At 46.3% G+C, this 14,843-nt stretch overlaps 3 protein-coding genes across 3 annotated transcripts in view; all 3 read right to left on the reverse strand.

Annotated features, from left to right (window-relative positions):
- LOC103541752 (zinc finger protein 709-like) overlaps positions 1-13,862 on the reverse strand; it is a 44,553-nt gene extending 30,691 nt beyond the window's left edge. The window contains exon 1 of the mRNA XM_070625433.1: positions 12,847-13,862. Coding sequence (XP_070481534.1) covers positions 12,847-12,849 — 3 coding nt within the window. The 5' untranslated portion in view covers positions 12,850-13,862. The remainder of the gene's footprint in view (positions 1-12,846) is intronic.
- Positions 1-14,843, reverse strand: part of LOC103542102 (zinc finger protein 791-like) — a 257,519-nt gene that overhangs the window by 191,637 nt on the left and 51,039 nt on the right. The window lies entirely within an intron of this gene.
- The window catches only part of LOC103543190 (zinc finger protein 709-like), a gene marked incomplete at its 5' end in the record, with an annotated part of 2,432 nt that continues 716 nt past the window's right edge, over positions 13,128-14,843 (reverse strand). Inside the window, 2 exon segments of the mRNA XM_070624622.1 lie at positions 13,128-13,259; positions 14,521-14,615. Of these exon segments, the coding sequence (XP_070480723.1) occupies positions 13,128-13,259; positions 14,521-14,615 (227 nt within the window).

Genomic DNA, 14,843 nt, shown 5'->3' on the forward strand with positions numbered 1-14,843 from the left:
TTTATGGAGGTGACTAAGTGCTAACATGGACAGGCCAATGTCATTGAAAGAAGTTTATTACTTACATTTCCCAAGATAAGGACACACCACGCCAGGAAGGTCCCAGGGGCTGCATCAGGGTTGCTCAGGAGGCAGAATCAGGAGTGGGACACAAACCTAGGCCACAGCCTTCATTTGGGTCCACAGGAAATGTGAGTCAGGGCAGAGTAAGCAGCTCAGGACTGGCTGCTTTGAACAATCCCAGCAGCCTTTGGGGCCTAGGGATGGCCCTCAGTCATCTGGTTCCTGGCCCTGGGTGGGTTTAGGGCAGGGAATACTGTCTGGCGTGTGAGAGGCAGATAAGGAGGTCTGTAGGGACAGGGCACTGGGTCGGGCGGTATGCACGTGAGACACCTGCTCCAGGCAAGCTGTCTACTGCCAACGTGGAATGAGGTGCCCCTGGGAGAGGCAGGGTCTCCCTATGTCTGAGAGGCCACCCAAGATGTCAAAACACCTTAAGAGACAGAAGATAAAACACATGCTTAATACAATCAGAAAGAAGACAAGGATTTGTCTGCTCACGTCAGTTCAATTCAACACGGTGAGGGAGGTGCTACCAGGGCAGTTAGGCACCAAATGACATAACAGCATTCCAGATTTTACCGACCTACACACACAGCCCCCCAGACAGACAGACAAAATCACACAGGCTTCCTCACTGGACACACATGTGCGCATACCCACACAGACACCCAAAGTCACAGACCCTCAGAGATAATGGCCCAGAGACACACAGCCCAGGCCCTGAAGAGGGAGAGTCAGGGCCCGCGATGGCTGCAGTGATCACCGTGTTCCAGCCCCTCACGCTGCTATGATCATTTCCAGAAACACGCCCCTCACCACGTGCCCCTTCCTCACTTTGCTTTCCCAGAGGAAGCTCAGTGCAGACAACAAGGTCTATGCGTCCTCAGCCAGCCACTGCGTCCTGTGCTGTGGTCTCCACAGTCTGGGATCCATCACCCCCTGAGGTCTCACCTGCACAGAGACCTCACACAGGTCAGCCCCATGGCCATCCTCACCGAGGCCTTGATCTCTGTCCCACCCTAGAACATTTGCTGATGGGGGAGTGGAGGCCTCAGGACCTTAGACTCCAGGTCTCCCAGCCACAGAAACATCACTTTGGGGACCCTGGAAAGCACTGTAAGTTGTTGCAAGAGCACACTGGGATGTGGCTTGGCTCATTTCTGCCTCTTCTGTTCAAGAAACAGTGGGCATGGCCTCCAACAAAGGAGAAGCGGGTGCCACCTCCTGTGCCTGTACGCTTCAGCAAAGGTGGAAATCTCTGCCATTTCCGGCCACTGAATTTGGCATGGTGCCCATTACATTCTGGGAGCCATGGTTAGGGAGGGGGCCCTGGGACTGAGGAGGGTCTGGCTGAGATCACCATTCCCCACAGGCCTCAGGGCTGGAACTCTGCAGGGTGAGTCCTGATCCAGAGAAAGTAAGCACCGGCCTTGGGTGGGCTCCAAACTCACTCTAGAGGAGGGTTCTGAGGGAGCTGGGGGTGGTCAGCACATGAGCCACTGAAACCACAGGGTAGAATGTTCCAGAGATCTCAGGGAGAGTGATTTAGGTACAGCCAGGTGCCTGAGGGACTCCCAGAGCTCGGACAAGGCAGGGCATCTCTTGACATTACTGGTGGCATTAAGACTATTGTGGAACTGCGCTTGTTGGTGCAGAGCTGATGTTCATGTGACAGTGGGGAGTATTGTGCTCCAGGGGCCTGTGCCTCATGACATGGGTTCTGGGTTCTGCCACTGCCTCACCTCACAGTCACCTGGGGTTGCAAATGTGAAGACAAATACAGGAAATCTCCTTTAAAATGGAGTCAGGAAGCCCTGAAGGGGGAGATCTCATCACTACTGCTCACCATACATTGTAGACCTCAAACAGGGAGAGGTGTCCCTCCCATCGCCCAATAGTAGGAACCTTACTCTGCAGACCCCAGCGGGAGGAAGGAAGAACTTCTCCTTGCCCAGTAACAGCCCAGCCAATGAGAAGCCAGTGTCACCACCCTGAACTCTCATTCTCCTTCCATGGAGAATGTTCCAAACAGCCCCTCCAGCCTCCTCCTGTCCTCTATGAAAGCATATGCGGCTGTTCTGTTCTCCCTACCTGCCTACGGTTCTCCAAAGTGTGCGTGTCCTGAAAGTACTTCCTCTGCTATTCCCAAATGAACCCATTTTACTGCTAAAATACCTTCCTTTTCAAACTTTAAGGTCAACACAACAGAGAACATTTCCAGAGTGGACAGGTGTTGCATTTAAACATGTTTCCCAGCAAGGAGGCACAGAGTAGGCTTGAGATGGGAAACTTAAGAGCTGCAAATGGCCTCAAGACCTGCTCTGGGAAGACAGGATGTTGATGCCCAAGGGTTAGACGAGGATGCGCCCAGGCAGATCCCACGTGGAGAGGTGTCAGATGCACCTTTATGTTTCAGACCACCGCATTCCCAGGATATGACCCAGGAAACCTGCTGTCAACTCAAAGATGGAGGCTGGGAGCCCCATCACTTTCTCACCAGTTATGTGAATGACACGAGGGCAGGTGTAGCCCTAGAAGGAGTTTTCTAATTCAGACTGAGTGCCAGGAACAGTCTATAGTGGCCTATGTCCTTCTTCCCCAGTCCTTCCCCTTTTCCCAAGAAGGAACCCAAGGTGGTGGAAGGAATGTTGCACACGTAGCAACCAAAGTTCAGGAGAGTTTAACAATTCTAGCAAGTGGAGACATTTTTGTTGTTTTCTATTAATTGTTTTTAGTTCAGACACACACTATTTTAACAGCAGTCGGGAGTTTTCACAAATGTATAGTTACACCACCATCAGGATGGAGAACGCTCCATCACCCCAAAGGAACACTCTCCTGGTGCCCATTTGTACTGAACCCTGCCACCCTGAAGATCTGATCTGTCTTAGGTTCCTATACATTTGCGTTTTCCAGAATGTCATGTAAGTGGAACACACCATGTTGCCTTATGAGTCCTGTTTGGTGACTTTGATGTCACATTTCTAAAAGTGCATAATTATGCAAAGCTTGCAGTGTTCTGTGCATTTGAAATTTGACATTGCCCAGGAAAGGGGCACACATTATGCCTTCAAAACTAAGAGATTCCCCAGTTATGAGCTCTGTGAATTTCAGAAGGACCCCGAGCTTAACTTCCTTTATTTGCATCATGGGAGGAAGGATGGGGGAAGGGGATAAAATAGATATTAATAATTATAAAAGCACATAATCTCTACACTGCTAAGAAAACATAAATTAGCACTGAAAAAAAGGGGATAAGTTTGGATTTATGTTGTTGTTTAATGAAACAAAAGCTGTCACGTTTTACTCCGTCTTCCATAATATCTCCTGGAAATGTGAACACATGGAAATGATCCCTGAAAACAGTAAAAATGGGCTTTGTGCATCATGGAAACAAAAACCTCCCAGCTACTCCTCTTATAAAAAGGCATAGAAAATTTCCCAGTTTGAGGATGTCAAATTTACCTCCTCTGTCACCATATAGGATATTACTCAAAATGATACTGGGTGTCTGTCTACAGCTCACTTCAATTATTTCTTGGATCATTATCCTCTAAACATTCATAGCTCTTTTTAGTGTGTTAACCAGGAAATCACACTGAATTTGCTCAGGTATCACTCTACTCAGAGGAAAACACGTGATGGGCTACAACTGTGCAGATGACCAGAACCCTTCCTCACACTGGGAGAAACATGAAGGTTTCATGGGGGACAAATTGTGTCACTCACTCTGAAGAGCAGCAAAATGATATGCTGAACCCAAAGACAAACTCAAATATTTTCAACTGATTTTAAACAGAAACACAAATACTACAAATACCCACATGTCTGGATCGTGATCAAATAGCACATGCAGTAAAATGATTAACCATGGCTAAAATGAAGATGAACTCTGTCTATGCCTTTATCTCTATGGGGAACCATTGCTGTTATTCCCAAGAACGCAGAACGTTCGGTATTGCTGTCCATTGTTTACATCCACACCCAAGCAGTTCCTCCAACAGTGTTTAACATGCATTAGATGGTGGGAAAACAATGATCGATGATGACGTCCTCACTCACTGAGGCCCCTACCTACGACAGAGAAGATATACATCCATCAATGGATGAGCAGACACAGAAGTTGTGCTATTTATATATATATATATATATATACACACAATGGAGTATTACTCCACCATAAAAAGCAAGGAAATCCTACCATTTATGAAAACATGGATGAAACTTGAAGGCATTATGCTAAGTGAAATAAGTCAGAGAAAGACAAATACTTTATGATCTCAACTTATATGTGGAATCTGAAAAAAAAAAAACTCATAGAAAAAGAGATCAGTCTTGTGCTTACTAGGGGTGGGGGTGGGCAGTGGGGGGAGTGGCAACTGGAAGAAAGTGGTTGGAAGGTACAATCTTCCAGTTATGATAAGTACTCGGGACGTAATTTAAGACATGACAGCTATAGCTAACATTGCTGTATGACATATAGGAAAGCTGTTAAGAGAGTAAATCCTAAGACTTCTAATCACAAAGAGAAAATTTCTTTATTCTTCCCTTCTTTCTTTTCTTTTTATTTTATCTATATGAGAAGATGGATGTTAACTGACCTATTGTGGTAATCCTTTCACAATATGTGTAAATCAAACCACGTTATACACCTTAAATTTATACAATCATGTATGTCAATTATTTTTCAATAAAACTGGAAAAAAAAGGACTCAGACACTTCTGGTCTCAGGTCTGTCATGCAAGGAGCTCAGAAGCCAGATTCCAGTTCTCAAAAACACTTGAAATCAACAATTCTTCTATGAGAGAACTGAGGTCACAGTGTAAACCATTGTCTCCACAATGAGAAAGAGAGACAAAAGTAGCAATTTAAAAAATATGAAAGCATTTTGTTCGTAACAAGTCATGTCCTACAAAAACCAATCTATTTCACAAGAGCATAACTGAGCATAACTGAGGTTTTCCCAAAGCCTAAGTGAGGATGCGGCACTGAAATAGCCAACTTGAGCCTCTTCCAGCCTTCTCTGTTCTCAAAGGTAGGGCGATTGTGACGATGATGGGCTTTTTCCCCTCCTGACACTAAATATGTGGTGTCTGTGTTCCAATGCCACTTCTCCAACTCTGCATCACCAAAGAGGTGTCCAACAGTTCAGTTCAATCCTAACACTAACTACGCAGAGTTCACATCAGACTCCACAGGTTAACAGCTCAGTCCCAGAAATGCCCCTTCTTTAGCTGCCAACCACAAATGGAGCGCCCAGGCTGCCAGCATTTCTACTCAGCCATCTACAGATTCATGGATTCTCTCAACACCTCAGTACATTTGGTAATTTACTGAAATGATTCTGAGAACTCAGCAAACTCCTTTACTTACAATTAGTGGTTTACTCTAAAGGATACAACTCAGGAACAGACAAAGGCAGAGATGCGTAGGGCAGTGGTATGGGTGAGGGGAGTGGAGTGGAGGGGGCTGCAGAGATTCCACATCCTCTCTGGACACTCCACCCTCCCAGCACCTGCATGTGTTCACCCACCCAGGAACTCTGTGAATTCCATCTGTAAGGATTCTGACGGAGGTTTCACTACGTGGACGCAATTTCTTAAATCATTGGCCATTGGTCTCCTCTCCTCTCCTCTCCACAGGGGCTGGGAGCTGGGGTTGTAATTTCCAAGCCTCTAAACAAGGCTTGGTGTTTCTGGTGCCCAAGCCCCATCCTGAAGCCACCTAGGAGCTGGTCAAGATTTGCCTCATTAAAACAAAAAACACTATATCACTCTTATCACTCAAGTAATTCCTAGGGCTTCAAGTTTCTGCTAGGAAATGAGGACAGAGATCAAATATATTTCTTATTATATCACAGGAAGTCAAGGACAGGGACACAGGCTCACTAAAAGATTGAGACCAAATCATTGGACTAGAGAATGCTTCCGCTCTGCCCACACCTCCCTCTACATCAACTGGGCTCTTGTTTAATGTTAGCGGACTACATTGAAGGAACTAGATGCTTTCCAGTAACATCATGAGGAAGGCAAGGATGTCCCCTCCCACCACTTTGTCAACCCAGTCAACTTTGTACTGAAATTCTTAGTAAACGCAATTAGACATGAAAAGGAAATAAAAGGTGCATAGATTGGGAAGGAGGAAATAAAACTGTCCTTGCCGCACAAAATTGTGTATGGAGAAAATCTCAGAGAATCCCCAATAACAAAGAAAACCCCTTGAACTCAGAAGACAGTAGAGGAAGGCTGAAAGGTAAAATGCTAAGGTGCAAAAGTCAGTTGCTTCCTATAGATCCACTTTGACAAGGCACCAAGGTAATTCCATGGGAAAACACAGTCTTTATAACAAATAATATCAGAAAAACTGGCCATCTACATGCAAAAAACAAAACGAAACAAAACTAGATACAGTCTTCACATTTTCACAAAAATTAATTAAAAATGATTGATAGATCTTAGTATAAAATATAAAACTACAACACTCCTAAAAGATAAAATAGGAGAAAATCTAAGTGACCTAGGGTTTGGTGATTAATTTTTAGACACAACACCAAAAACAAGATCTGAGATAGAAAAAAATAAATTTGACTTCATTAAAATGACAAGCCTCCCCTTAGTGAAACACAATGTTTAGAGAATGAAAACACAAGCCACAAACCAGCAGAAAATCTTTTAAAATCACTTAACTGATAAAGCACTGGTAACCAAAACATCCAAAGAACCCATAAAGCTCAAAAAAAGACGACAACCTAGTTAAAAACGGGTAAAAGATTTGAACACACACTTCAAGAATGATATACAGATGGTAAAGAAGCACACGAAAAGATGCTCAAAATCATATGTCACTAGGAAACTGCAAATAAAAGAAGAATGAGATATCACCAGACACTTATTACAATGGCTGAAACACCAAATGACAGTGAAGACGGTGAGCTGGATAGAGGGTCCCGTGCTCAGGGCCATCTACTGGGAGGATAGCCTTGTAAGTAGAGGTCACTGCAGCTCTAATGGCATATCGTGTGGGGCCTAGGGCTGGTTCTTGCATTAGAAGCCCATGGACAACTTAAGGCCACCAATGGGTACCCCAGGAGACCTGACAGAAGGTCACTGAGGCCTCTGTAGTGAAGGAATCTCCGAGGACACTAACAGGAGTGTGGGTTGTATGACAATTTGAAGAGTCTCCAGACTTTCGTGGTAGGGGTGCCCATTCAAGGTGGCAAATTTGCAAGTAAAAGCACAAATGAGGTCAAGTAAAATTTGTAGACATGAAATATGTTAATTCTGGAATAACAAAAGAAACTAGTAGCTGTGTGGGTGCTGAGGGGAACAATACCCATTTCTTTTTTTTTTTATTTTTTTTTATTGCACTCCTAATTTTTAATGCTTCATATATTACAGATGTTGACATTTTGGTGAAACAGAGCTTGCCTCTAGTGTTATTTTAGTGGTCCGTTCCATGGGGCAGTTACAGATGAGACTGTATGGTAATGAAATGTTTATTAAAATGCTTATACTGTACTGAAAAGTTGGGTGTGTAGCTGTGCTGTACTGAATTCTGTGCTCTAGGAAAACTCTTTTTTTTTTTTGAGGAAAACTGGCTCTGAGCTAACATCTGTGTCCATCTTCCTCTACTTTCTTGTGGGACATCTGCCACAGCATGGCTTGACAAGTGACAATACCCATTTCTTCATGGTGTCAGAGAAGGAGCGGGTCTCTCATTACCAAATAATTTGCAAAAATTTTAAAAAGTTGTCAGGGCCTTATATCATATGAGTGGCAATGTCCCATTCAATTTTTGTGAGCTCTTTTTTTGTAATATTGGTGTGTCCTGAATGTCCTCAGAGATGTTGTCATTAATGTAATGTCATACATGTGTTCTTGGAGAAACCAGGATGCAGTTCAGATCTTGCCTGCAACGGTGGGGGGGGTGGGGGGGTGGGGGGTGGTGGAGCGGGTGGGGGGTGGTGGAGCGGGTTGGGGGGGTGGGTGGCAGTGATGACACAGCTGTGGAAGATCCATGAAGATAACCCAGTAAAGGGGCATCATGTCCCTTCAGAGGGGAAGGCCAAGTGCAGCTGAGAGGCTGTGGACACAGGACTGGACAGAACAGACTCAGCCAAACCTGTGAGAGCAGGATATTGATCAATTGCTGATTGGCTGTGGTCAGTAGTTTCCACACTGTGGGGACTGGGGACAGGGGTCTGTGTGGTGCAGCCACAGCCTCGAGTTGAGGTGAACCACTCTGAGGTGTCAGTGGTTCTTTCCAGGTTTAACAATAGGACAAATTGGGCTGTAAAAGAAGCACTGGGAACAATCAACCCTTTACTGGCTAGGTTTTCTATACAGTTCTCAATCCTCCAAGGCCCTGGGTAACTTACATCGCACAATATCAATTACCTGATTTGTGGGGTAAGTTACTTGGGTCCCAATTTGTCAAGCCAATTTTTAAGCGGCAAAGACTTCATTTAATTTTAGTTCTTGAATCATTGGATCAGAGCCTCCCAGCTCACTATGGGATATTTTAGGACAATAGGTGTTATGACCATGGAGAATTTAGGCAAGACCATAGTTCTGATGGTTAAGGAGTAACATTTGTCCTGTTTGTCCTCTATATTACATTCCTTAACATCCTTAAGATCATCAGGGGCACCTGAGTTAAATTTAGTGGGATCTCAGGTATAACTGTAATTTGACACCTGGTATTGATTAACTCCCTGAATGTTTCTGAATTAGTGCATTACATCAAATACGAAAATTAATTCAGAACCTATGTTGTAGAGGCCCAGAAGTCAAGCAGTGTACCTCCATCTGTTTTGTTATGCAAATTCTTTTAGTTTATTCTGGATTTCCAATTGGGTCAAATTGCAGACCTTCGTTTCAGTATTTTATCTATCGTTTCCTTCCTCCTGATCTTTCCTGTTTTCTTTTCTTCCTCATGGGATACACTTCAGGGGAGGGAGTGCCTCTCTACCCTGGTATTTACAAATTTTTTTTCCACCCAAAAGTCTCAAAACAGTACCATCAGGGTTAGGAGCCTCCCCCATGACAACCGGTTACTTTACAGGCTTTAGATCCTGGGCTTAAGTCAGGTGTGAACTAATCCCTTGTGCCACAGGGGAGCCATGAGTGTGTCCCCTCTAACTCTGAAGGTCAGGGTCTTTGTGGCAGTAGGGGCAGGGGCAGCAGCAGAGGTACTGAAGGGGCCTGGGGAGCCCTCTGGTGTTAGGAGTGTGGACTCAGCCCACCACCTACTGTCTGCCTTTCCCCATCTCTTCTCTTTTTCTTTTAAATGACAGTTCTTTCAGGACTGACCATCTGATGGACCCACCTGTTGCACAGAGTATAGTCCCTGTCTATCCACTCCCTTCCATGGGGTACTTCAGGTCAACACAGCTCCTGTCACAGCTTCACTATAACACACAGAGAAATCCTGACAAAGACACTGACCCAGGACTCATTTAAGGAGGCCCCAATCCCATATTCCTGCTCCCAAATGCCTATACATTCTTCAAACAGCCAACTCTGCTCAGCTGAACCTAGAACTGAGGTTGGTGGGTCAACAATGCAACACGGGGCAGCACAGCTCACAGCACGAGCTCTCAGCAAGCAGCAGCCCACAGCGCATGCTGCCACCAGGCAGCAGAGACGGGGAGCAAGTCAGAGCAAGAGAAGACAGACCCACGGGTGGGGTCACGTCTGGACATGCTGCTCAGGGCGCCAACTCTTACGGTCACCTGCAGAGGGGTGGCTTCTTGTTGAGACTGATGTTGAGACTCTGTGTGTGTGTGCGCGCACACACACACACAGGGTAGGAAAAGGCTTAGGACTCATATAACAGAGGTCTGAGGGGAGGGCAGGGCCAGCCTCTCAAGCAGCTCTGACAGGGCTCAGAAAGCAAGGAAGGGAGCCTGGCTTGGGGCTTCACTGGGCCTGGGGGTGGGGCCGGGGCAAGAGCTCTGCACACAGGCAGGGGCTGGGGTGGTGGGAATCTCCTGCCTGCTCTAGAGGAGAGAGCACCCAGGCTTCCTCCTCAGCTTGTCCAGGTGGGGGCACAAGGGGAGGAGGGTGGGTGAGGCTTAAGCTGTGAGCCGTCACCCAAAAATGTGGAGTCTGACTGCTCACTACAAGGACAAAGTGGGTAAGAAAAATATTCAGTCTAAATTGATTAATATAAAGAAACTAACAGGAGACTAAAAAAATGATCAAAACGGTATATTTGGGGGTGATTTGAGTAACAGCGCTGAAGGGGACCAGGGTATGTTGGCAGTGAGTCTTAAGTTAGACTTTACTACTTAACAGTTTTATTTCAAATAAACAGAAATTTATATTCTGTAATTTTAACTTTTATACATAGGAAACCATTCTAACATTTAATTCTTTTAAACACTAACAGTTACAAAAGTGTAAACCATGCTAAATAAAAATTTCAAATGTCTTTCTCACTGAAAGGACTAAAAGGCATCCTAGTTTGTCCTTTCCCTCTATCTCACACTGGGATATTTACAGGAATAAGTGGGATTTTCAAAGATTTACATAAGCTTTCAGAAGATTTCCTCACATCAATTAAAATAGAATTTCAGTTATTTTAGCCTTTTAAATTTCTATGTTCTCTAGAAACATGCACATAGGAAAACTGATGAAAAAAGGAAAAAATTTTCTAGCTTTCCTCACATCTATCTCTCCATCAACTTACAGTTTTGGGCCCAAGTGCTAAGAGAAACTAGAGCCAAAGGGCTGCACTAGTCCATCGATAAAGGAATCCAAAGGGAAGAAACACAAACACTGGAATCAGCTCAGACGAGCAGCCTGCTTCCCACAGGACAGAAGGAAAGCCACACTCAGAAGGTCCCGTGTTCCTGACTCTCCTGGTGGAGACAGAACCCTGGAGGGGGTCAGTCCCTGGAGAAGGAGGGGAGGGCACCTGAGCAGCCACAGGAAGGAGCTCTGGGAGCCCCACACAACCTCCTCTCCCCAGGGAACAGTGCACATGCTCCCTCTCTCAGGCTCCATTCTCACAGTGAGGAAACTCAGCTGCATTCAGTTTAAGGTTCTGACCCAAATGGACCCCCAGGTTAATGGGCCCTAATCCAGGACACAGAGCTCCTGACTCTCACAGACTTTCTCAGTGTAAACAAATTACTCTCTGAGTGGCTACACTCAGGATGCAAAACTCCAATTATGTCTAGAAACAGGCCTAAGGAACCACAACCACAAGCTCAGACAGGGCGTCACTCCCCACCCCAGGAGCACATGCACCCCCAGCTTTCCAGGGCTCTGCAGCTCCTCTCAGGATAAAGGCTCCTTCCATGGGGGTGTGAGCAGTAGGACAGCTGCAGGGGAGGCTCCCCAGGAAGGACAACTGGGCCTGCAAGGCGTTCCCTCAGCAGGCTCAAGGGGGCCTTAGCTTAGATCCAGTGCCCTCAGGCCTCTGCCCCCACTGGAGTTTTTTTTGGACCATCACTGATACCTCAAATGACACAAATCCAGTGTTTGAACAATCCAGTTAAAACACTCAAACCAGTCTTTACGTGGCAATGATGGAAGAAAATTGTGTGGCAATTTGCTGGTTCAACAAGAAACCCCTCAAGAACGTATTGCATTCTGAGAACAAAAATGTTAAAATAGTATTATTCCCATGACACGAAATTGCTTTATAAACTATTAATCTTATGTGAACACTTCACGTCTGCACATCTAAGCCCTGGAAATCCACTTGAACTCACCCAAAATAAAAGAACAGACCTCAGAATGTTACTGTCCTTCATGGGAGGCAAAAAGGGAAAGAATTTAGTACAGGCAATGTAAAACTGGAATATTGTGTTTTCTCTGACATTCACCTCTAACTTGTCTCTTTGGAAATATTTTATATTGTGTTTTAAGTCGTATTGATTAAAAAAAAATTTTTTCATTGAGACTAAAATGAAGTGAATAAATCTTTTAAAGGTGACTAACTCAGGTAGGGACAGTGCTGACAGGACAGATCACCCAGAAAAGTTTCTCAAGAGGAACCTGCACCCAAAGGACTTCCCACGGGATGTCTGCGCCCAGAAAGATCCTGGGGGAGACGCCCGAGGATTTCACACAACGTAGTTCCAGGTGGTTATAGGCTACTTTTCATTCATGGAAAACATCCATACACATGAAATAAATCTTTTAAGAACAGCCACCCATTTATTGACTGTGAAAAAATAATTAAAATATTGTGTCTGTTTCAAATCCACCAAGGAGGACAAATCGTTGATGATAGTGCTGTGAATCCGAGGCAGGAAGATGGCATTTAGGAATGCGAGGAGAGAATGGAAATTTAAGCATTTTTTGCCAGTCCTAGGAACACCTGGACTTGGGGACAGGGTCATGGATTTGAGACCCTGCTCCCCAAATATATGGAATATTCAGAAGAAAACGGGTGCCCTCCAGGTAGAAAGGAGGCCCTGGGGACCCCACAGACCGCAGCCCCTCCGCGCACGGACCCCGGAGACCGAGGCCCGACTGTCTTGCGGACCCTCCCGCGGGCCCCGCACCGTCTGGGACACGCGGGGCTGCGGGCGCACAGCGGCCCAGAGACGCTCCAGCCCAAGTCGCCGCGCGCAGGCACCACAGGACGCCCGGGGCCCGGCTGCCGGCCCCGCCACCACGCTGCGGCCGGAGGGGCCTGAGGGCCGAGCGGCGCCACCGCGGACTCGGGGCCGCAGAGCCCGGAGGGAACCGCGGGAGGCCGGGCCCGCCCCGCCGCTTCCCACCAGCCCCTCCTCCCGCGTCCTCACCCCGAGGCCGCACACTCACCATTTCTAGGGCTCCTGGGTCGCCCGAGTCCTTCCTAGGACCCCCACGGCCAGTGCAGGTCACGGCGGGACAGAGGCTGCGGCAGAGTCATCAGGGACCGTTAACGGCAGGAGCGGGAAGGGAAGTCCACGTTAGGCCAGACACGCCTCCCCCAAACCCTGACTCCGCCAGAACTCTCAGCATTTCTAGGTTTCCTGGGTCCCTTGGCGTCCTTCCTGCAACTCCTGAGGTCGGGGCAGGTTACAGCGCGACAGAACAGGTGACAGAGCCACGTACATCCCTCAATGGCGGGGAGACGCGGTCCCCAGCGCGGCCGGAGCAGCAGCAACTTCCGGGTGGTTGGAGCTTCGCCCCACCCACCTGCCCCGGCGCCGCCTCTGATTGGATAGTTCGCGAGACTCGCCCCCTTGTGTCTGAGTGACAGGCCTCCGAGTTTAACTTGAGTGAGCTGAGCGCCGCCAGAACTCTTCCTCTGCAGGGAAACTTGCGTTGAAAGGTAGTTCTCAGAGGGGACTCCTGGCACTGTGATCCTTCTTTACAAACACGCAGAACTGAGTCACCTCACCATATACGATAATTAGTCTCTCTCCATTTTAATTTTCGTTGACAACTGGAGTCTGACGTAGTTTTACCAGATAGCACACAGAAGCACAGACACTGTGACCAGGGAACTAGGCAAAGAAAGCGGAACCAAGGATCTGATAGACACTAACGTTATCTATTGAGTGTTTGCAGACGGAAAGTTTCAGGAAGAGCCTAACCACAGAAGGGTCCCACAAGCAAGCTGGCTGAAGCCGGTTCCAGCCGCCTCAAACTGCTCTTAAGTGAACTGAAATGAACTGTCCCCATTATAATCTCAATAACATTTTAAATTCTCCTCTTCTGGGAGGAACCAATCAGCCATTTCTAGATCATGCAATGTATGTAGTAGCATGTGCACACGCTACCCATGAACCTTAAAGAAACATGACTGTTAGGCAATAAACCCTGATCTCTGGCCTTTTCCTTAACTGAATATTCATGAACTGTACTATGATGTAACAATTAAAGGACCCCCCAAACGCTTGTATGGGGAGACACTGCTTTGGAAGACATCCCTGGTGTTCTCCATTGATTGTGCAAGTAATAAACGTTTCTTCACCTACTTCTGCCTTGGTTGTGCTTTTTGGCTTCACACTCACCAAGAGATGAACCCATTGAGTTTAGGCACAGCACCAGCGATGCGTTAGGTGGGCATCTTTCGAACACTTCAGTCAGATTCAGAAGAGGAGCACTGGGAGCAAAAACAAGCCATCATTTCTGAAGAAAAGTGACTTCTGGGTACTCAGAATAGTTAACTTTAGAAAATGGTTCTGACATGAAAATATTTGTACCCCATGGACAATATAAGCAGAGAATCTTTCTTGCTGATGGTTAAATCAGTCTTCCTGGTCATGACCCACCCCTTACTTGTGGTTATCCTATTTAATCCATCTATAATGAGACATCAGGATACTGGGTTTTATCTAAATAATCATCTCACTGATTGATGGATACTGGAGAGGAATATTCATCCTGACAAGTTGGAATCACTGCACGACAGGCATCCTCTCTCTATAGGATGGACAGATACCATATCTGACCACTTCCTCTCCCAATTCCTTGAGGACCTGCTCACTTCTGATATCATCTGACTTGAACAACCCCACCCAAGTACACCTGAACTTCAGCAATAATTCCGCCATGCTCAGGGACAGAAGGATCCCTGGAGGCCATCTGACAGATGGACACTGAAGGGCAGGGCCAAAGAACCACAAGCGATCTCAATGAAGCTGCATTTTTGCTGAGGCTAATTTCTAATAATAATAACCATTAAACTTTTTTATTGCCAGAAGTTTGATTTTCGCTTTAGGAAATTAAAAGTAAAGGGGTGAGGTTGGAAGGGGATTTGGCTATTTGGACACTGGCGGTCTTTAGAACAGCCCCTCCCTACTCTCCCTTTTTCTCTATAAAAGCAG

This window comes from Equus przewalskii, chromosome 6, assembly GCF_037783145.1.
Source record: "Equus przewalskii isolate Varuska chromosome 6, EquPr2, whole genome shotgun sequence".
NCBI lineage: Eukaryota > Metazoa > Chordata > Mammalia > Perissodactyla > Equidae > Equus > Equus przewalskii.